We start from the raw sequence: 22,815 nt of genomic DNA, 5'->3' as shown, positions 1-22,815 counted from the left end.
GTAACCCGTTTCTGCTCTGCTTGCCTTTACAACTTTACAACTTTGCAACACACAAAGAGAGCCGCTGCAGACAGTAGCACTGTGCTGGTCACTCACTTGTCCGCATGATCTGTGGTGTCCGCATGGTCCTAAAGCACACCATTGGCACTTTTTTTGTATCACAGTGCAATTATAAAACTGGGGGGAGACAACAATAAAAATGTCCCCGTCCCCCGTGAAAGTTGAGCCCCTGATTCTCCCTAACAGCTTTCTCCTTGACAGAGACTAAGAGTGTGTGTTGAACCACAGTGCTCACTGAGAGACCTGAGAGTAAGAGCTCATCTGTGTGTTCAGTGTGTCAGGGTCAGGGGTGGGTTTTCAGGATGACTCTATATGACGAGCAGTGTGAGAGAGGGAGAGCGGAAGTGTGTGTTTCTGTGTATGTGTTTGTGAGTGAGAGTAATTTAGCTAAAACAAAAAAGCTGCCTGATAAGAGTCCCTGGAGTGGGTCGTCTGCTTCTAATCACCCTCCCCCACACACACCCAGCAAATCACGTTCCTGCAAACCCCTTCATCTCCCCTCTCTTAAATGGCAAGCTGGCACCCCTTCTCCCATGGTTGTTACGAGACAGACAGGGCATCACTGAAGGCGCTATCACTCCTGGTGTGGGGACATCTGTCTTCCACCCACAGGCAATAGTGTGACACACAGTGGAGGTGTTCTTATTTGGGCTGCTATCTGAGAAAACACACACAAGCATGCACACAGCTCTGTCAGGGATTCCTGCCTTTACAGAGCTCCTCGTGAATAGTGGAACTCGATGTTTAGTATCTTCTCTCGTAGCCAGTGTAACCCTGTTTGACCTTGCATGTTGCTTTGTCCACTGTGTTTACTAAAGGTTCCAGGTCTCACGTGTGTGTGTTTTGCCAGCAGATTCAAATAATCAAATTTGGATGATTAGTTGATTATTTGAATCAGCTGTGTAGTGCTAGGGCAAAAAACAAAACGTGCACCCCTTGGGGTCCGGAGGACTGATTTTGGGAAACCCTGGTCTAACCTTTATTTATGTGTGTTCTCCTGTGTGTCAGATGTATCAGCTGTCTGAGCACCAGGTGGAGGTGTTACTGGGACCAGGACAGCCACTCTTGCCTCTCCTCTAAAGAAGACTCCAAACATAGCCTGCTAGAGGTGAGTTAGCCCTCTGTTAAACCACTCCAGTCAGAATCACTGGCTAGTTTAGAAGTAGCTCTATTAGTTACAGATCGAGGATCCATTCTCCACTAGTCCTAACCTTAAACATTAGCGGGGAAAATGTCAAATTAAACCCTAGATCAATGGCAACCAATCAGAAGCTCCTATGATGATCTCAGTCCATTCTGATTTGGCCTCATGTAACATTCCGGCCAGTCATACCAGGTTAAAGCTATCTTACAGTTGTCAGCCATTTTTGAAACAGCCCATAAAACACAGGGAGACATGGTTAACAGACTCCTAACGAGATAATGGGTCATGTTAAAGCCTCTCTGACCTTCTCAGGCCTCTCTCTCCCAGTTCTTCATGGTGGGGGCTTTTGATAGGCCCTCTGTAACCAGAGTGAAGAATAGGCTCACTGTTTCACTGTTTTTCCTGTCTACTGTACAGTGCTGAATAATGGTGCCCTGGTGTATAGTTAGTGTGTATGGTGCCAGAGTGGGAGCTGCTTTCATCTGAAAATGTTTGTTAGTAATGATGTTTTTAAAATGGTCCAAATCTGGCATGGAGGACTGATCTCAATATAAAACCTCTTTTGAGATGTAAAAATCTCAGTCAAACTTTAATTGTTGTGAGAACAGCTATCCCTTTAAGTATTGTTATGTTACGGCAGGAAATGCTCGTTATGTTCATTGAAGCTATCACAACCCCTTAGACACACTACTCACCTCCTCTGAGCATACCTAGGTTCTGACAGCATCACTGCTGTGGTACAGCCAGCCACCCCTCTCTCATACTGCCGTTGGTGTTAGAGAAGCAAAGTTGCCCTGCCACTGTTTGGATCCCCACACACAGTCTGATTGAGTCCATAGAAACTGGTGTACTCTGAAGGCGTGTGGTTAGGTGAGTCAGAGTGAGCATGGCTCTGTTAGTCTGTTAGCTGGACATAACATTTTTTAAGTCTGGTTTTCTGTGTTGAGCCCCATCCTGCCATTATTCCGCCATCTTTGCCTTCCGGTGGGCCTGTTTTTCGAATCCCTCACCACCCGTCCATTTTAGGCTGTTGTTTCACTCTGAGCAGAGCAGAGCTTCACCCTCTCATTTCCTCCTCCTTCCTCTCAGCAACATAAACAGGACAGGTATTTTTGGAAGCGGATGTCTGCAGGGGAACCATTGTTTTCTTTAACCCCTGAGTGTGTGTGTCACTTCCTGTCCCCCAGAATGCTACTTTCTGTCCAAGTCTTGTGGCAGAGAATGTTGCACCTTCGCCCTCGGGGATGACCCAGAACTTCACCCTGTTCCTAGACAACGTGGTACAGGTACAATATACAGTAGCCCCTGTTAGATACTATACTAAATGTGGTACAAGATAGGAGTGAAGTGATTCAGGCTCTTAGAGGGAGATTTGTGGGATTGATAGTGAGTGGTTGCTTTTTGGGAATGAGCTGAGACATCTGCAATGAACAGGTTAGAATCAGAATGATGAATGGCTTTATCTCCTCACTTATTTGAAACACCTTTTAGCTGTCTGTTCCCACCAGTTTCTCTGATATCTTATCTCTCAGTAGATATACAGGCATTCACAGACATATGGAGACATTCAAAGAACACATAGCAATCTTTAGTACTATGTGCCCTATCTTTTCACTTTTAGACAATTTTTACCGTCAGACACTGATCTCAGATCAGTCTGTATATCCCAAATCCTAACCTCAATTTATTGGAGGAAAAAAGTGATGAGGTCTGACTCTGTTAGCTTGTGACATTCCATCTCTGACTAGTTGCCAAGTCTGGTCAGTCATAACCATAACCCTGTGCCCTTTCACACACTCTCTGACTGGGTTTCTATGGCGACAGACAGTTAGTCACACATACCCACAAAAACACACACATGCACACACACACACACAGTTTATTGGCATAGATATAATCAACCTTTGATAGCTGTTATTATTTCATTTCAGTTGTTTGAACAATGTCATCAGCTTTGCTGTGAGTCAGATGTATATGTGTTGTAAAGTATAGAAAAGGAGGTCTCATACTACAGTGGGAAGTCCAAACTAGCTTGACCTGGCAATCCTTGCTCTTATTTAGCTTGTTTAAACATGGCTCTATGCCTCAAATTGGCATATAGTCGATCTGGGGCAAAGAACGCAATGACCATTCAGAGAAGATCTTTATGAATCAGGGAAACGTAGTCGAAAGCAGAAGGAACATAAACAATGTAATGTGAAAGGGTAAATGTTTTACAGTTCAAAGCATCACAGTCATATACTTTTTTGAAATATATTTTTTTAGCCTTTATTTAGCAAGTCAGTTAAGAACAAATTCTTATTTACAATGACTGCCTACCCCAGCCAAACACGGATGACGCTGGGCCAATTGTGCGCCGCCCTATGGGACTCCCAATCATGGCCAGATGTGATACATCCTGGATTCGAACCAGGCACTGTAGTGAAGCCTCTTGCACTGAGATGCAATGCCTTACACTGCTTATTCTGGCCTATTATAACATGTTAAATCAATCCAAATGTAACTGTTCATACATACCTTATGACTGACTGCAAGCACTTTGAGTAGATTGACTGCACTTCTCTTCCTGACGTGTACACTATTACACACAAAATGTGTGGTCGTATCTCCTGATGTTTTGGCTGAAATGTGAATTCATAGTAAACCCCTCTGCATCCCAGATGAGTTGCTGAGGTAGGGGACTTTACCGTCCAGATGTTGATGAATATGATGAATTATTAATGGATTCTAAATTCTGCTTGGCAGGGACAATTATCCTGGGCTATTTAGATGTTTTGCATTCCTCCCCTCCCAGGGTTGTCAATGGTTACCAACTATTCAGGAGGACAGAGTTCTCTGCCAGCCAGGTCCTTGTTATTGTTTCTCATATGACACTCTATTCCCTACATAGTGCATGTACATTCATGAACCAATTAACATTAGCCCTGATCGACTAATAGGTATGTTAGCTCAACTAAACGAAACAGCCACCATGCTGATAATGGAACTAGAAAAAGTGCACACTCTGAATAAAGAGACACTATTTGTAGCTCCAAAACAAACTATTGTGAAAATATGGAGTTTTATGGATGCCAGGCTGTTACTTTAGCTAACTTGTCGCTTTCTTGCCAATGTTCTCTTGCCAATGTTTGCATGACATTTCCAAAGCAGTTGGCTGAAGCAGAAACAGATTGGCATCTAAGCTACAGGACTAGCTAGGATGAGGAAAGTAAAGACATAACAAGATGTGTAAAGGTAATATACAGTATCCCAAAATGTGTCCCCATAAACCCTGTTTCCCTGGGTGATGTCAGACTGTGCCTCCCCTCTGATTGGTTTATAAATGAAATGTCATTGCCATGACGACATGGCTGTATTGTTTTGTTCCTTAGGGGGAGGAGCTAGAGTGTGACTTTGGGAACGAGCAGCGGTATGATTCCCGATGGCTGGAGGACAGCTCAGGGGTCAAGTGCAGTGGAGTGACGGTGAGTACAACCAATCATGTTCCAAGAGTAGCTGTCACGCAACACAATCTTTGTAAAGGGCCAATAAGAAATAAGCTGTTTAGTGTATGGCCAATTGAAGCCATGCTTACTGGTAGTGTATGGTGAAATGGCCGATCAGTGGGCGTGTCTCTCTTACCATATAGCTAACCACTGTGGAGAAGAGTCAGGTGTTTCAGCTCAGTCTGCGTAGAAAGGGACACCTGGACAAATACATCGACAGCCCTAAACCCGTGACAGGTATGAGCACATGCACGCACACACACACATTTGTCTTAATATCCTTGTGCGGACCAAAACATTTATTCCCATTCAAAATCTTATTTTCCCTAAACTTAACCCTAACACCAAAGCCCTAACCCTGAACCTAACCCTATCTCCTAAACCTAACACTTATTCTAAACCTAACCCTAAACAAAACCCCTAAAATAGCATCTTTCCTTGTGGGGACCCGAATTATCCATGTTTTGCTATCTTTGCGAGGACTTCTGTTACCCTCAAGGATAGTAAAACCACACACACACACACACACTCCCAGATGCCAGTATATTCTCAAAGTTAACAGGCCATGTGTTTACCATGTGAGCCCTTAGAGCAGAAGAACAGCCCTGGCCCACAGCCAGAAAAACTGCATACTTTATTACAAGATTGATGCTTCATACCGTGCTCAGTCATCAAAACACACACACAAGCGCACATGATTTCTCTATGGGAGGTGCTGGAACATAGGCATGCTCATCTGTTTCTCTTTCTTTCTGTTCATATGTCTTTCCTCTCAGTTTTTCTGGGTTTATTTCTATTATGTTGAATATTTTTTATCCAAAGCATCTGACATAGGCTCAGTATAATATATTCAGCCCATACGGTTACGTGATGTAGACTGTATGTTGCTAGCATGCTGTATTGTAATAATAAAGCTCTCTGCCTCTCCCTCCCCCTCTTTCACTCTCAGTGGAGGTGTATAACTGTGGGGTGGGCAATGGGGACTGTTCTCAGTGTTGGGGACGTGAGAACCTGGGACATCTGTGTGGCTGGTGTGACAACAGCTGTAGACCCAGGAATGACTGCCAGTATATGAATAGCCAGTGTCCTGACCCCGAGATCACCAAGGTAGGAATACACATACACACACACACACACACACACACACACACACACACACACACACACACACACACACACACACACACACACACACACACACACACACACATCATGTCCCATCCGCGAGATCCATAAGACTGAACCTATACTCTAGTATACAGTGGTTCAACCTTTAAAGTTGTGTCATACTGCAGCACACCTTGCGGGCTGCCGCAGAATTCTATGGTACTTTATTTAAGTGTCAGCTATTGTTGCCATTAATGCTAGTTAGTGCTAGTTTGACCACCAGAGGGCATCTTTGAGAAGCATTTGACAGTTTTTAATATTGGCTGTACCTTTTTTTGTGAGAACATAGTATATGGGATTGACTTTAAGAAATGTATCTTAATTAATTGGATTAAGATTATGGTGTTTCTATTCCAAGAAAAACGAAAACAAAACCCTGAGGGTTTCCGTTAAGACAATATGGCGCTGTACAACGTGACCGGTCGGGAGTAGGCTGACCAAGAGCAAAATGATCCTAACATTTCCATCCCCTAATTGTAGGCTAACCAATACCCAAATTGAGATTTTGTGAAAACAAAATCTGCATTGATTTATCAAGACTAGTCCCATGCTTCCCCACACGGGGTTAGGCTGTTGCTTCAAATCCTATTATAACAATTGGATGACTTTGGGTGTTCCAGTAAACAACAATTTATTGCCTTCAATAGCCTACTTTATTCTGAAAAATTAATCTGTATCTCTGCCAAACCTACAAACAAAGATGAACTGGTGAAGGCCATCAAGACGTTTTGGCTTGAGAAACTGATGATACAACATTGCAACAAATACATTGATCTTATCATCTCAGCAAGGTTTTACCCGTGGTCATGGAGCTGGGGTGTACTGTTCTGTAGTTGAAATAAACATCTGCATTTTGAAAGTTTTTTATTGTTATTTTATGAACAAAAGCATAAAGATGTTGATGAGCAGTTACTCTGTAAAACTTTAGAGTACTTAAGCATCAAATAAATTGCCAGTTGGGAGGGATTTTCACACCTACAGTAGCCGGGCTATTAAACTAATCGTTGGATAACAGATTGGCTCTCGGAACTCATTAAGAGGAAGCTTCTATCTTCAATATGATTTAAATGTCACAATGTCACAAATAATTGAACACACACAATGTGAGCAGATTAACTTGATAAAAAAATATGATATTTTGGAGAAGATTTAATTTCAAATGATCGAAAGTGAGCGATTGTAATCTGAATAAAGGGGAAAAGGCCATTCTTGAACATGGGGTGAGACATTCTTACTAATTTGTAAATAAAGACAGTTTGTTCTATAGAATTATTTATTGCGGTTTTTAGAGGGAGAGAAACCAAAAGCCCACCATGCCTATTTTTCAAAAATCATCAGTTCACACGTCAAGTGAAATTCCCGCATTGTATTTCCTCAAGTTCTCTCTTAACTCTAGAACCACTGACTGTTTTTGTTGTTGTTGCCGGATGCAGGACTCTAGTGCCAGAGGAGAGACTCTCAGAAAACAACTCCATTAATTGCCACAGTTTAGGCTACTGTAATGATTCCCTGATGGGAAATCAAATCAAATCAAAGTGTATTTGTCACATGTGCCTTACAGTGAAATGCTTACTTACAGGCTCTAACCAGTGCAATTTAAAAAAAAATGTTTTAAGTATTAGGTGAAAAATAGGTAAGTAAAATAAATAAAAACAACAGTAAAAAGACAGTGAAAAATAACAGTAGCGAGGCTATATACAGTAGCGACGCTATAACAGCAGCGAGGCTATATACAGGCATGATCAACAGAGAGTAGCAGTAGCGTAAAAGAGGGTTGGCGAGTGGTGGGTGGCGGGACACAATGCAGATAGCCCGGTTAGCCAATGTGCAGGGGAACTGGTTGGTCGGGCTAATTGAGGTAGTATGTGCATGTATGTATAGTTAAAGTGACTATGCATATATGATAAACAGAGAGTAGCAGCAGCGTAAAAGAGGGGTTTGGGGGGGCCCACAATGCAAATAGTCCGGGTAGCCATTTGATTACCTGTTCAGGAGTCTTATGGGTTAGGGTAAAAACTGTTAAGAAGCCTTTTTGTCCTAGACTTGGCACTCCGGTAGCGCTTGCCATGCGGTAGTAGAGAGAACAGTCTATGACTGGATAGGCTGGGGTCTTTGACAATTTTTTAGTGCCTTCCTCTGACATTGCCTGGTGTAGAGATCCTGGATCCCAGGCAGCTTAGCCACAGTGATGTACTGGGCCGTACGCATTACCCTCTGTGATGCCTTGCGGTCGGAGTCCGAGCAATTGCCGTACCAGGCAGTGATGCTCTCGATGTTGCAGCTGTAGAACCTTTTGAGGATCTCACAACCCATGCCAAATCTTTTTAGTTTCCTGAGGGGGAATAGGCTTTGTCGTGCCCTCTTCACGGCTGTCTTGGTGTGTTTGGACCATTCTAGTTTGTTGCTGATGTGGACACCAAGGAACTTGAAGCTCTCAACCTGCTCCACTACAGCCCCATTGATGAGAATGGGGGTGTGCTCTGTCATCCTTTTCCTGTAGTCCACAATCATCTCCTTAGGCTTGGTTATGTTGAGGGATAGGTTGTTATTCTGGCACCACCCGGCCAGGTCTCTGACCTCCTCCCTGTAGGCTGCCTCGTCGTTGTCGGTGATCAGGCCTATCACTGTTGTGTCGTCTGCAAACTTAATGATGGTGTTGGAGTTGTGCCTGGCCATGCAGTTGTGAGTGAACAGGGAGTACAGGAGGGGACTGAGCACGCACCCCTGAGGGCCCCAGTGTTGAGGATCAGCGTGGCAGATGTGTTGCTACCTACCCTCACCACCTGGAGGCGGCCCGTCAGGAAGTCCAGGATCCAGTTGCAGAGGGAGCTGTTTAGTCCCAGGATTCTTAGCTTAGTGATGAGCTTTGAGGGTACTATGGTGTTGAACGCTGAGCTGTAGTCAATGATTAGCATTCTCACGTAGGTGTTCCTTTTGTCCAAGTGGGAAAAGGCAGTGTGGAGTGCAATAGAGATTGCATCAACTGTGGATCTGTTTGGGAGGTATGCAAATTGGAGTGGGTTTAGGGTTTCTGGGATAATGATGTTGATTTGAGCCATTACCAGCCTTTCAAAGCACTTCATGTCTACGGACGTGACTGCCACAGGTATGTAGTTATTTAGGCAGGTTGCCTTCGTGTTCTTGGGCACAGGGACTATGGTGGTTTGCTCGAAACATGTTGGTAATACAGACTCAATCAGGGACATGTTGAAAAAGTCAGTGAAGACACCTGCCAGTTGGTCAGCACATGCCCGGAGCACACAATCCGTCTGGGCCCGCAGCCCTGTGAATGTTGACCTGTTTTATAGATCTTACTAACGTCGGCTACAGAAAGCGTGATCACACAGTCATCGGGAAGAGCAGATTCTCTCATGCATGCCTCAGTGTTGCTTGCCTCGACGCGAGCGTAGAAGTGATTTAGCTCCTCCTCTGCTGTGCTTCCTTTGTAGTCTGTAATAGTTTGCAATCCCTGCCACATAAGACGAGCGTCGTAGCCGGTGTAGTACGATTCAATCTTAGCCCTGTATTGACGATTTTCCTGTTTGATGGTTCGTCGGAAGGTTTAGCAGGATTTCTCATAAGCTTCCGAGTCCTGCACCTTGAAAACGGCAGCTCTACCCTTTAGCTCAGTGCGAATGTTGCCTGTAATCCATGGCTTCTTGTTGGGATATGTACGTACAATCACTTGGGGACGATGTCATTGATGCATTTTTGATAAAGCCAGTGACTGATGTGGTGTACTCCTCAATGCCATCAGAAGAAACCCAGAACATGTTCCACTGTGATAGCAAAATAGTCCTGTAGTTTAACATCTGCTTCATCTGATCACTTTTTTATAGTCACTGGTGCTCCCTGCTTTAATTTTTGCTTGTAAGCAGGAATCAGGAGGATAGAATTGTGGTTGGATTTAACAAATAGAGGGCGAGGGAGAGCTTTGTAGTGGAGTACAGGTGATCTATAAAACAAATTCCCTCTGGTTTCACATTTAACATGTTGATAGAAATTTAGTAGAACTGATTTCAGTTTCCCTGCAATAAAGTCTCCGGCCACTAGAAGCACCGCCTCTGGGTGAGCGTTTTCCTGTTTGCTTATTTCCTTATACAGCTGACTGAGTGCGGTTTTAGTGCCAGCATCTGTCTGTGGTTGTAAATAAACAGCCACGAAAAGTGTAGCTGAAAACTCTCTAGGCAAATGGTGTGGTCTGTATTTTATCACAAGATACTCTACTTCAGGCGAGCAAAATCAGATTTCGTACCCCAGCTGTTGTTTACAAATATGCTCAGACCACCCCCCCTCATCTTACCGAGTGTGCTGTTCTATCATGCCGGTGCAGCGTATATCCCTCTAGCTGAATATCCATGTCATCATTCAGCCACGATTCTGTGAAACATAAGATATTACAGTTTTTGATGCCCCGTTGGTAGGATATTCGTGATCGTACCTCGTCTAATATTACTCGTTGGCGAGTAATATTGACGGTAACGGCAGCTTTACCACTCGCCTTCTGCGTATCCTTATGAGGCACCCAGCTCTGTGTCCTCTGTACCTGCCAGTTGGTCAGCACATGCCCGGAGCACACAATCCGTCTGGACCCGCAGCCCTGTGAATGTTGACCTGGCTCTCTTCCTCTTGCAAATAACTGGGATGATGGCCTTGTCGGGTGTTCGGAGAATGTCCTGTGCATCCTGCTTGTTGAAGAATTTTTTTTTTGTCTGAAACAGTGCAAAGTACAATTGACTTAATATTGGTGTCTGATAAATTTCAAATATTGCAGAGTGGAGTAATAATTTAATTAATTAATTATTTTATTTTATTACATTTTGCATAAGGAGGGTGTTAAAGATATATTTAAGTGTCACAAAACTGTTAAAATCAGAGGACTCAAAAAATACTGTGTTGAAGCCCTTTGTTTAATCATGAGATTCTAGAATCTATCCAAGCAAGGAATAAGGCCTTTAAGAAATGTAAGAACTGTCAAGAGCAGCCTGATTTTATTATTGGACTGAACATCAGGGGGAGATGGTATATGAATAAGCAGAGTTTGCCAATGAATTCAACTGTTTTTTACTTCTGTTGCCAGCAAACTGGTTAGCAAGCTGCCCACCAGTTCTGGTTTGTATGGAAACAACCAAGTCAAGAAGTATTATGCCGAGTTAGGGGTTCAGCCAAACTCTTTTTCTTTTGCAAAGGCAACAGCCAAAATAGTCAGTATGCTAGCAGAGCTTGAATGCTACAAAGCCACAAGCCTGGATTATATTCATGCAAGGTTTCTTATAGATTTTGCTGAGAAAATTGGCCCTTGTATTTCACATATCGTCAATCTGTCTCTTGAACAAAGCATCTTTCCCAGGGACATGAAACAGGCTAAAGTTATACCTCTGTATAAGAATGGGATAAAGTCTGACCTTGGGCAGTATAAGCCTGTATCTATTCTTAGTATAACATCAAAGATCCTTGAGAGTGTTGTACATGAACAAATGTAGTCATGTCAACAAACAAAGTCTAATGTATGATTTTCAGTTGGGTTTTAGAAAAACATACTCCACTGATTCATGTCTACTTTACTTGACTGACTTCATCAGGAAAGAGATTAATGAGGGAAATCTCTGTGAAATGTACTGCTTGACCTACAAAAGGCCTTTGATACATTTAACCACTGTCTCCTAATGGAGGCACTGGTATTAAGCAGTAACCCTCTAGGCTGGGTAAAGTCATATTTATCAGGTAGGGAGCAAGTAGTAGAGGTTAATGGTTCAAGGTCTCAGGCAAAACCAATGAGTTGTGGTGTTCCGCAGGGGAGCGTGCTTGGGCCTCTACTGTTTTTACTGTATATTAATGATATGAAAGATGCTTGTTCTTGCCGTATTTTCCTTTATGAGGATGACTCTACGCTTCTGGTGTCTCACAAAGTAAAACTATGTTGGAGAGCATACTTAGCACAGAGCTTACTAACATTAGCAAATGGCTTGGAGATAATAAGCTATTTCTGCACTTAAAACCGAGGCAATTATTTTTGCATCCAGACCTAAATTGACCTAAATTGAGTAGGTCAAATCAAATCAGAGTGGAGTTAGGTTAGATAGGACCTCTGAAATCCGAGGGGAGTTAGGTGAGGTGCTGACTACTAAAACCTCTGTTAGCTACCTGGGATGTATTATTGATGGCAGCTTGGGAGGTGTGAGCATGGCAAATAAAGTGCTAGGGAAGGTTAATGCCAGGACTAAGTTTTTGGCTAGACAGTACAAGCTGTTTGATAAGGACTCCATGAAAGTGCTAAGCCACTGCCCTCATTCAATGCTATTTTGACTACGCTAGTACTTCCTGGTTTGGGGGCTTATCTAAGTTTATAGGCAGGAGCTGCTTTCAGAAACTGGCTGCCTGTTGAGGCTAGGGTGTCCCAGATTAGACTAGGTTTGGTTTACATGACTTTTTATGGTTCTGCGCCCAGATATCTAACTGATTACTTTCCCTGCGTTAGGGATGCACACAATCACAGCACCAGATTAGGTGTTGCTAATGTGTGTTTATACAGGTTCAGGAGTAGTGCTGGGTAGATTTATTTATATATATATTTTAAAAAACGGCCGATTTTTTTATTTTTATTTTTTTATTTTTTATTTCACCTTTATTTAACCAGGTAGGCTAGTTGAGAACAAGTTCTCATTTGCAACTGCGACCTGGCCAAGATAAAGCATAGCAGTATGAGCAGACAACACAGAGTTACACATGGAGTAAACAATTAACAAGTCAATAACACAGTAGAAAACAAAGGGGGAGTCTATATACAATGTGTGCAAAAGGCATGAGGTAGGCGAATAATTACAATTTTGCAGATTAACACTGGAGTGATAAATGACCAGATGGTCATGTACAGGTAGAGATATTGGTGTGCAAAAGAGCAGAAAAGTAAATAAATAAAAACAGTATGGGGATGAGGTAGGTGAAAATGGGTGGGCTATTTACCAATAGACTATGTACAGCTGCAGCGATCGGTTAGCTGCTCAGATAGCTGATGTTTGAAGTTGGTGAGGGAGATAAGTCTCCAACTTCAGCGATTTTTGCAATTCGTTCCAGTCACAGGCAGCAGAGTACTGGATCGAAAGGCGGCCAAATGAGGTGTTGGCTTTAGGGATGATCAGTGAGATACACCTGCTGGAGCGCGTGCTACGGATGGGTGTTGCCATCGTGACCAGTGAGCTGAGATAAGGCGGAGCTTTACCTAGCATGGACTTAATAGGTATCGGCTTTTTTTGGTTCTCCAATAATCGGTATCAGTGTTGAAAAATCATATATATATGTAATAATGACAATTACAACAATACTGAATGAACAATGAACACTTGTATTTTAACTTAATATAATACACATAAAATCAATTTAGTCTAAAATAAATAATGAAACATGCTCAATTTGGTTTAAATAATACAAAAACACAGTGTTGGAGAAGAAAGTAAAAGTACAATATGTGCCATCTAAAAAAGCTAACATTTAAGTTCCTTGCTCCGAACATATGAAAGCTGGTGGTTCAATATTCCCAATTCTTCAATATTCCCAGTTAAGAAGTTTTAGGTTGAAGTTATTATAGGAATTATGACACGTCGACTATTTCTCTCTATACCATTTGTATTTCATGTACCTTTGACTGTTGGATGTTCTAATAGGCACTAGTATTGCCAGCCTAATCTCAGGAGTTGATAGGCTTGTAAGTCAACAGCGCTCTGAATCAAGTATTGCTAAGAGCTGCTGGCAAACGCTGTAAAGTTTGAATGAATGCTTACGAGCCTGCTGCTGCCTACCACTGCTCAGTCAGACTGCTCTATCAAATATCAAATCATAGACTTAATTATAATATAATAAACACAGAAATACGAGCCTTTGATCATTAATATGGTCAAATCCGGAAACTATCATTTCGAAAACAAAACGTTTATTCTTTCAGTGAAATACGGAACCGTTATGCATTTTATTGAAAGGGTGGCAACCCTTAGTCTAAATATTGCTGTTACATTGCAAAACCTTCAATGTTATGTTATAATTATGTACAATTCTGGCTAATTAGTTCGCAACGAGCCAGGCGGCCCAAACTGTTGCATATACCCTGACTCTGCGTTGAATGAACGCAAGAGAAGTGACACAATTTCACCTGGTTAATATTGCCTGCTAACGTGAATTTCTTTTAACTAAATATGCAGGTTTAAAAAAATATCCTTCTGTTTATCGATTTTAAGAAAGGCATTGGTTTATGGTTAGGTACATTCGTGCAACAATTGTGCTTTTTTCGCGAATGGGTTTTTGTTAAATCATCAACCATTTGCCGAAGTAGGCTGTGATTCGATGAGAAATTAACAGGCACCGCATTGATTATATGCAACGCAGGACAAGCTAGTTAACCTAGTAATATCATCAACCAGGTGTAGTTAACTAGTGATTATGTGAAGATTGATTGTTTTTTATACGATAAGTTTAATGCTAGCTAGCAACTCACCTTGTCTCCTCGTTCTTCTTCTTTGTTTTATGTTTTATTATTTCACTGCAATACTGTGTTTAACTTCATTCGATCTTGCCTAGCCATCTTATCTCAAGAGGACCACAATGGAAATAGGTCCCAGACTTTATTGTGTGTTATCCTCCATGATTTTACTCATGTGCATCTATGGCTTTTTCAAGTTTTATGTGTGCTTGTTTTTTAAAATGGTCAAATTAATAAACTAAACTAAACTACCGATAAATCAGCGTTCTAACCCCCGCTTGTGATAGTATGGTGCAATGACAGAATGCCACCATCTACCACAAACAGTCATGGAAGAACCACTGTACACACAATTCTCCATCCGCTCATTATTGACTTAGGCCCACATTTAGAACAGGAAGTGTCACTTGACCTGTCACATGGTGTGCTGCGGGTGGGCACTGTGCCCTGCCTTTCCTCTGCAGGTGCTTATACACCTGCATTGCTTGCTGTTTGGGGTTTTAGTCTGGGTTCTGTACAGCACTTTGAGATATCAGCTGATGTAAGAAGGGCTATATAAATACATTTGATTTGTCTCGTGATGAGGGTTTATTTTGGAAGGGGAAGTGTTTTTACAGAGCCTCATTAAACCAAGTCAGTCTGAAATAACACACTATATACTGTACTACTCACTGACTGGCTGACTCCACAGCACAGTCACACCACTTAGACACTGGCCCTTATGGAGGAACAACACAATTGATCTGGAGGGATGACAGAGGGCATGGGAACACTTACTCTGTCTGTCTGTCTGTCTGTCTGTCTGTCTGTCTGTCTGTCTGTCTGTCTGTCTGTCTGTCTGTCTGTCGAGAGGATATTCTGTGCATAATATTTGTACTAATGTTTGAGCTCTCTACGCGGTCACCCACAGGAACAGAATTGAGCAATACACAACTACATTACAACTTCAGCCACATGGGTCAAGTTTATTTGGTTGCAGAGCTCCTCTTTGTGGTCATTAAACTTCATTATTGGGAACACATGGTTTCAACAGTTGGTTTGGATTCATCTGGGTGACCGTGCTCTTTTGTACCGATACTTTGAACCTCTGTGGTTATGTCGCTGTGTTAAGAGCTGCGTTAAAACCCACTTTGAACGCTACTGAATGCTGCCTTTATCTGTGCTGCAGTTGCAGACGGGAAGTACGGTTCGCATGAGGCCCAGTCGGCCTAAACACTTCCTGAAGATTAAACCTGCCTTGCCTGGCCCAGCAGGGAAACAAAGGAGTCTGACTGACACACATACACTCACACTACCACTCAAACAATCTATAATATCTTACACACATGGATAAACCTTTATTCAAACACCACCAAGGATTTAGAGGCACAACTCACAGACTAGTAGCTGTTACCACTGTCAGCACACTCAGTGCTGACTCTCTGTATCAGCCATTGTGTCATGACTCATGGACTGTTGAGTGTCCATCTGTGTGTGTATCCCACTGAGATGACTGGGGTTAGATGTGTTGAAATCCTCAATGTGAGGGCAGCTCAAAGACACAAACACACATGCTCATAAACACACACACACACACACACACACACTGGAATAGCTGCCTCAGGAGAGGTGATTGTAAGGCAGGAAACTAGAGCTGTGGTTGTGGGAGTGTGATGCAATGCCTTGGCAGCCATGTTTTCCCAGACATAGAATCACCAAGAGTTAGTTAGAGTAACAGTCAGTCAGAGTTCTCAGCTTTACGGGGGAGTATCTGTTCTCCCACAGTATCACCCGTGGTTTACTGTTACCCCATATGCTACAGTGACTGTGTCTAAAGGTTGTATGGGCTGTTGCTCTAAGGTTTTCCTTACTAGGCCACATTTTTTCTTAGTCAGCTTTCAAATGGTTGGGAAATCAGTAATTGTAGCATATTCTTTGAGTAGAAGTCTTATCAAATGACAAATAATATTAAGTACATGCCAGCTAGCACATAACATTCTGAGAACCATATGTTTCTTAGAGCTTGGTGAGAACGTGGTTGTCCTATTATTTATTTGGCATACAACTTTCCCACAACGTTCTGGGAATGGTACAGGAAACCCAGCTAGCACATACACTACAAGAGCATTTTTATATTTTATTTTTTTGTATTTATTTTTTATTTCACCTTTATTTAACCAGGTAGGCTAGTTGAGAACAAGTTCTCATTTGCAACTGCGACCTAGCCAAGATAAAGCATAGCAGTGTGAACAGACAACAACAGAGTTACACATGGAGTAAACAATAAACAAGTCAAGAACAGTAGAAAAAAAAAGAATCTATTGTGTGCAAAAGGCATGAGGAGGTAGGCAATAAATGGGCCATAGGAGTGAATAATTTCAATTTAGCGGATTAACACTGGAGTGATAAATGATCAGATGAACATGTGCAGGTAAAGATACTGGTGTGCAAAAGAGCAGAAAAGTAAATCAATAAAAACAGTATGGGGATGAGGTAGGTAAATTGGGTGGGCTATATACCGTGGACTATGTACAACTGCAGCGATCGGTTAGCTGCTCAGATAGCAGATGTTTGAAGTTGGTGAGGGAGATAAAAGTCTCCAACTTCAGAGATTTTTGCAATTCGTTCTAGTCGCAGGCAGCAGAGAATTGGAAGGAAAGGTGGCCAAATGAGGTTTTGGATTTAGGGATGATCATTGAGATACACCTGCTGGAGCGCGTGCTACGGGTGGGTGTTGCCATCGTGACCAGTGAACTGAGATAAGGCGGAGCTTTACCTAGCATGGACTTGTAGATGACCTGGAGCCAGTGGGTCTGGCGGCGAATATGTAGCGAGGACCAGCCGACTAGAGCATACAGGTCGCAGTGGTGGGTGGTATAAGGTGCTTTAGTAACAAAACGGATGGCACTGTGATAAACTGCATCCAGTTTGCTGAGTAGAGTATTGGAAGCTATTTTGTAGATGACATCGCCGATGTCGAGGATCGTTAGGATAGTCAGTTTTACTAGGGTAAGTTTGGCGGAGTGAACGAGGCTTTGTTGCGAAATAGAAAGCCGACTCTAGATTTGATTTTAGATTGGAGATGTTTGATATGAGTCTGGAAGGAGAATTTGCAGTTTAGCCAGACACCTAGGTACTAATAGATGTCCACATATTCTAGGTCGGAACCATCCAGGGTGGTGATGCTAGTCGGGCGTGCGGGTGCAGGCAGCAAATGGTTGAAAAGCATGCATTTGGTTTTACTAGCGTTTAAGAGCAGTTGGAGGCCACGGAAGGAGTGTTGTATGGCATTGAAGCTCGTTTGGAGGTTAGATAGCACAGTGTCCAAGGAAGGGCCAGAAGTATACAGAATGGTGTCGTCTGCGTAGAGGTGGATCAGGGAATCGTCCGCAGCAAGAGCAACATCATTGATATATACAGAGAAAAGTGTCGGCCCGAGAATTGAACCCTGTGGTACCCCCATAGAGACTGCCAGAGGACCGGACAACATGCCCTCCGATTTGACACACTGAACTCTGTCTGCAAAGTAGTTGGTGAACCAGGCAAGGCAGTCATTAGAAAAACCGAGGCTACTGAGTCTGCCGATAAGAATATGGTGATTGACAGAGGCGAAAGCCTTGGCCAGGTCGATGAAGACGGCTGCACAGTACTGTCTTTTATCGATGGCGGTTATGATATCGTTTAGTACCTTCAGCGTGGCTGAGGTGCACCCGTGACTGGCTCGGAAACCGGATTGCACAGTGGAGAAGGTACGGTGGGATTCGAGATGGCCAGTGATCTGTTTGTTGACTTGGCTTTCGAAGACCTTAGATAGGCAGGGCAGGATGGAAATAGGTCTGTAACAGTTTGGGTCCAGAGTGTCTCCCCCTTTGAAGAGGGGGATGACCGCGGCAGCTTTCCAAATCTTGGGGATCTCAGATGATACAAAGGAGAGGTTGAACAGGCTGGTAATAGGGGTTGCGACAATGGCGGCGGACAGTTTCAGAAGTAGAGGGTCCAGATTGTCAAGCCCAGCTGATTTGTATGGGTCCAGGTTTTGCAGCTCTTTCAGAACATCTGCCATCTGGATTTGGGTAAAGGAGAACCTGGAGAGGCTTGGGCGAGTAGCTGCGGGGTGGGCGGAGCTGTTGGCCGAGGTTGTTGTAGCCAGGAGCAAGACATGGCCAGCCGTTGAGAAATGCTTGTTGAAGTTTCGATTATCACGGAATTATCGATGGTGACCATGTTACCTAGCCTCAGTGCAGTGGGCAGCTGGGAGGAGGTGCTCTTGTTCTCCATGGACTTTACAGTGTCCCAGAACTTTTTGGAGTTAGAGCTACAGGATGCAAATTTCTGCTTGAAAAAGCTGGCCTTTGCTTTCCTGACGTGTATTGGTTCTTGACTTCCCTGAACAGTTGCATATCGCGGGGACTATTCGATGCTATTGCAGTCCACCACAGGATGTTTTTGTGCTGGTCGAGGGCAGTCAGGTCTGTTCTCAGTTCTGCATTTTTTTGAACGGAGCATGCTTGTCTAAGATGGTGAGGAAGTTACTTTTAAAGAATGACCAGGCATCCTCAACTGACGGGATGAGGTCGATATCCTTCCAGGATACCCGGGCCAGGTCGATTAGAAAGGCCTGCTCGCAGAAGTGTTTTATGGAGCGTTTGACAGTGATGAGGGGTGGTCGTTTGACCGTAGCGGATACAGGCAATGAGGCAGTGATCGCTGAGATCCTGATTGAAGACAGCAGAGGTGTATTTGGAGGGCAAGTTGGTCAGGATAATATCTATTAGGGTGCCCATGTTTACGGATTTAGGGTTGTACCTGGTGGGTTCCTTGATGATTTGTGTCAGATTGAGGACATCTAGCTTAGATTGTAGGACTGCCAGGGTGTTAAGCATATCCCAGTTTAGGTCACCTAACAGATCAAACTCTGAAGCTAGATGGGGGGAGATCAATTCACAGATGGTGAGTACCGTGATTAATGAACAGTCCAGCAGGCATCAGCTATGTAGCCAAGTGATCACAGTGTCCAGGGGGCAGCAGTAGATGGGACAGGGTAGCCACCACTAAAGTAGCGACACAGCGTTTAAAGTTAGTAGCCCGGGGGTGGTAGGAGGGGTCTGCTCAGGGTTGGCAGGGAGATGTGCCTGCTAGCAGGAAGATGTGCCTGGCTCACGGCTAACTGGTGCTAGCGTTGTGGCAGTGGCGTTAGCTAAGGTCCAGAGTTTACAACAAGGATCCGGTGGAGTATTGGGCTCTAGCCGTGTATGAGTGGGGTTCGGGTGAACAGCTGAGTAGGCCGGGAGGTGGGCCTCAGGGATAGCTTCGGTACTGGGTGCAAGCTAGCTGTGAAGATCAGAAGTAGTGGTCCAGGGATTACGGCAGGAATCCGGCGTTGTTGTGGAGAGACAGTTATCCAGGCTAAAAAAAACTGTCTGGCTGTGCAAAAGGTAAAAGCCGCTAGCAGTGGCTAACAATGACTAAATAGCTTGTAGCTAATTAGCTGGTTAGCTTCTGGAGGTTCTTCAATGTGTTCTAAAATTAAAAATAATAAAAATAATTTGTGAGGTCAGGCTCCGATGTTGGGTAATTAGGCCTTGCTCGTACTCTGTGCTCCAATTAATCCCAAATGTGTTCGATGAGGTTGAAGTCAGGGCTCTGTGCAGGCCAGTTTCTGTATGGACCTTGCTTTGTGCACATGGGCATTGTCATGCTAAAACAGGAAAGGGCCTTCCCCAAACTGTTGCCACAAAGTTGGAAGCACAGAATGTCATTGTATGGTGTAGCGTTAAGATTTCCCTTCACTGGAACTAAGGGGCCTAGCCCGAAATATGAAAAACAGCCCCAGAACATTATTCCTCCTCCATCAAAATGTTCAGTTGGCACTATGCATTCAGGCAGGTAGCATTCACCTGGCATCCGGCAAAACCAGATTCGTCCGTCAGAGCTTTACACCACTCCAGCTGACGCTTGGCATTGCACATGGTGATCTTAGGCTTGTGTGCAGCTGCTAGGCCATGGAAACCCATTTCCTGAATCTCCCGACGAACAGTTATTGTGCTGAAGTTGCTTCCAGAGGTAGTTTGGAACGCGGTAGTGATTTTTGCTCACTTCAGCACGCGGCGGTCCCGTTCTGTGAGCTTGAGTGGCCTACCACTTTGTGGCTGAGCCGTTGTTGCTCCTGGATGTTTACACTTTACAATAACAACACACCGGGCAGCACTAGCAGGGAAGAAATTTGACGAACTGACTGACTATGACGGTGCCATGTTGAAGGTCACTGAGCTCTTTAGTAAGGCCAACCAACTGCCAATGTTTGTCTATGGAGATTGCATGGCTGTGTGCTCTATTTTATACACCTGTCAGCAATGGTTGTTGCTGAAATAGCCGTATCCACTCATTTGAAAGGGTATTCACATACTTGTGTATATATAGTGTATGTTCTGAGAACCATATGTTGTATGTTCTGAGAACCATATGTTCCTTAGGTAGGAATTTCAGTACTTTACCATAGCGTTGCCTACAGGTGAGCGCTAACTGAGGAAAGAGTGACCTGATACAAGAGGTCATATTTACGTAGCTAACGCTCGGCTGAAAGAATCCATAATATGAATAAGCCAATAGCAATTACTATTTACAGTTCATCACATCACAGTTGACCTCACCAGTGATCGAAATCATTGAGTAAAAAAACCTAAGGTAATTTGACGATGGGTAGTTTGTGCATGTCGCCATGTTTGTTTTAGAGGTTACAAGATGAGTCGGGTCTGTTTGCACTACGCATGTTGAAGGGGGTTTGTCGTCTACCATCATTCACTAATTCCTTGGATAGAGAACAGAAGATCATAGGTTTGAATCTCACTGATACCATGCAAAAATAAAAAATAAAAATATGTTTGTATTATTAATACCTAAGCAAACGAATTTCCATTTGTCCTCTCTTTGGCTGGAGTTCAAAACAGTTAGCACAAACTAAGCTAGCAGTGTTATTAAAAGTCTTATTGAAAAATGCGCTCAGAACGTTATTTAATGACATAAAAATAACCTATAATTTTCTCCTATAACTTATAACCACTCAGAACATTAACACTTCCCAGGAAAACTTTCAGGGAATCATAGTAAAATGGTCTCAGAACCTCCCTGCAACTTAAAAAAAATGAACATTCCCAGAAAAGTATACATTTTCACTTCTGTTTTCAGAACATTTAAAAAAACATTCAGTTTTATCAGTCAGTATGTTCCCACAATTTCCAAGGAACCAAATGTATTAGCTGGGATGTTACCTATGTAGATGGCAAGCTGGTAAAATTGAGTGAGTTGTTTCATGTAATTTCAGCGAGACATGTCACCCACCATCTCAGATTGTTCGAAAAACAATTCTGTAGTTGGAAACAGATAAGATTGGCATTCCTGAAACATAATTGAAATTAAGCTAATTGATTGCACCAAAATGTGCCATTTTAATTGAAAGGATTCAGATCATATTCAGTATTGCTTCTCCATACTATGCAATGTATTCCCTGTAAATCTGGGGGGGGTTCTCCCAATTCAGATAAATGATTTATCATAAAGTACAATAAAGTTGTTCTTCCTGGCATCAGAGGCCGGCAGAGACCGCCCTAGAGACTTTTATTGGACTCAGGTGTGTCTTATTATTTCATGATTGTGTCCCTGTTAAAAGAGGTGTGTTTTTTGTGGTCCTTTGCAGAAGCTTGAATTGTTTACCGTGTGCATTCGTTTCGTGAGTGAGTTCCGCACCCTTCAGCATTCCGGGTTTCCTGAGCATCCCAAGCCCACCAAGCCCAGCATGGAGGATCCCATGCAGCTGGGTCGCACACATCTGAGCTGACAGGAGCATGACAGTCGAATGCGAAGGCTGATGCCTCTACGGCGGAGGTCTCGGCCATCTCCGTGCTACCTGCCCAGAGCTGGCGGGAAACGCCAGGGCTCGCCAGGACAGGGGGAGACCCTGACGAGCTGTGCAGATACCGCCCGGCTACCCATTCACCGTTTGTTACTACCCACAACACTCCACTGGGATAACCATCAGCACCAGATTCAAGCCTTCGTGGACTCCAGAGCCGCGGATGATTTCATTGATCAAGACTTCGACAGAGAGTTACAGATCCCCTGCGTGAAATGTCCCATCCCTCTGCAGATTCAAGCCCTCGATGGCCACCTTTCCCCCTCATCGTCCTTACGACTGTGCCATAGAACTCCTACCTGGCACCACACCTCCTCCGGGTCATCTGTACTCCCTCTCGACCCCTGAAGCAGCAGTCATGGACAATTACATCCTGGAGTTACTGGACACAGGTTTAATTCGCCCCTCTACATCCTCTGCTTGTGCAGGCTTCTTCTTTGTGGGTAAGAAGGATGGAGGCCTGCATCCATGCATCAACTACAGAGGGCTGAACCAGATTACGATCCAGAATCGTTACCCCCTACCCCTGATGTCCTCCGCATTGGAGTTGGTCCAAGGGGCCCAATTCTTCATCAAACTGGACCTCCGTAGCGCTTACAAT

The 22,815-nt window shown here is 43.6% G+C and overlaps 1 protein-coding gene across 2 annotated transcripts in view; it reads left to right on the top strand.

Annotated features, from left to right (window-relative positions):
- The window catches only part of LOC110531973 (plexin-D1), a 114,703-nt gene that overhangs the window by 38,709 nt on the left and 53,179 nt on the right, over window positions 1-22,815 (top strand). For both annotated transcript variants that reach the window (XR_016483223.1, XM_021615522.3), the window contains exons 8-12: window positions 1,069-1,168; window positions 2,392-2,490; window positions 4,576-4,668; window positions 4,833-4,926; window positions 5,639-5,796. Coding sequence is in view for 1 of the 2 variants with exons in the window: in XM_021615522.3 (XP_021471197.3) it covers window positions 1,069-1,168; window positions 2,392-2,490; window positions 4,576-4,668; window positions 4,833-4,926; window positions 5,639-5,796 (544 nt within the window). In the remaining variant the exon portion in view is untranslated. The remainder of the gene's footprint in view (window positions 1-1,068; window positions 1,169-2,391; window positions 2,491-4,575; window positions 4,669-4,832; window positions 4,927-5,638; window positions 5,797-22,815) is intronic.

This window comes from Oncorhynchus mykiss, chromosome 9, assembly GCF_057628025.1.
Source record: "Oncorhynchus mykiss isolate SJ-2025 chromosome 9, ASM5762802v1, whole genome shotgun sequence".
In the NCBI taxonomy this organism is placed as follows: Eukaryota; Metazoa; Chordata; class Actinopteri; order Salmoniformes; family Salmonidae; genus Oncorhynchus; species Oncorhynchus mykiss.
This window is presented reverse-complemented; position numbering and strand designations above follow the sequence as displayed.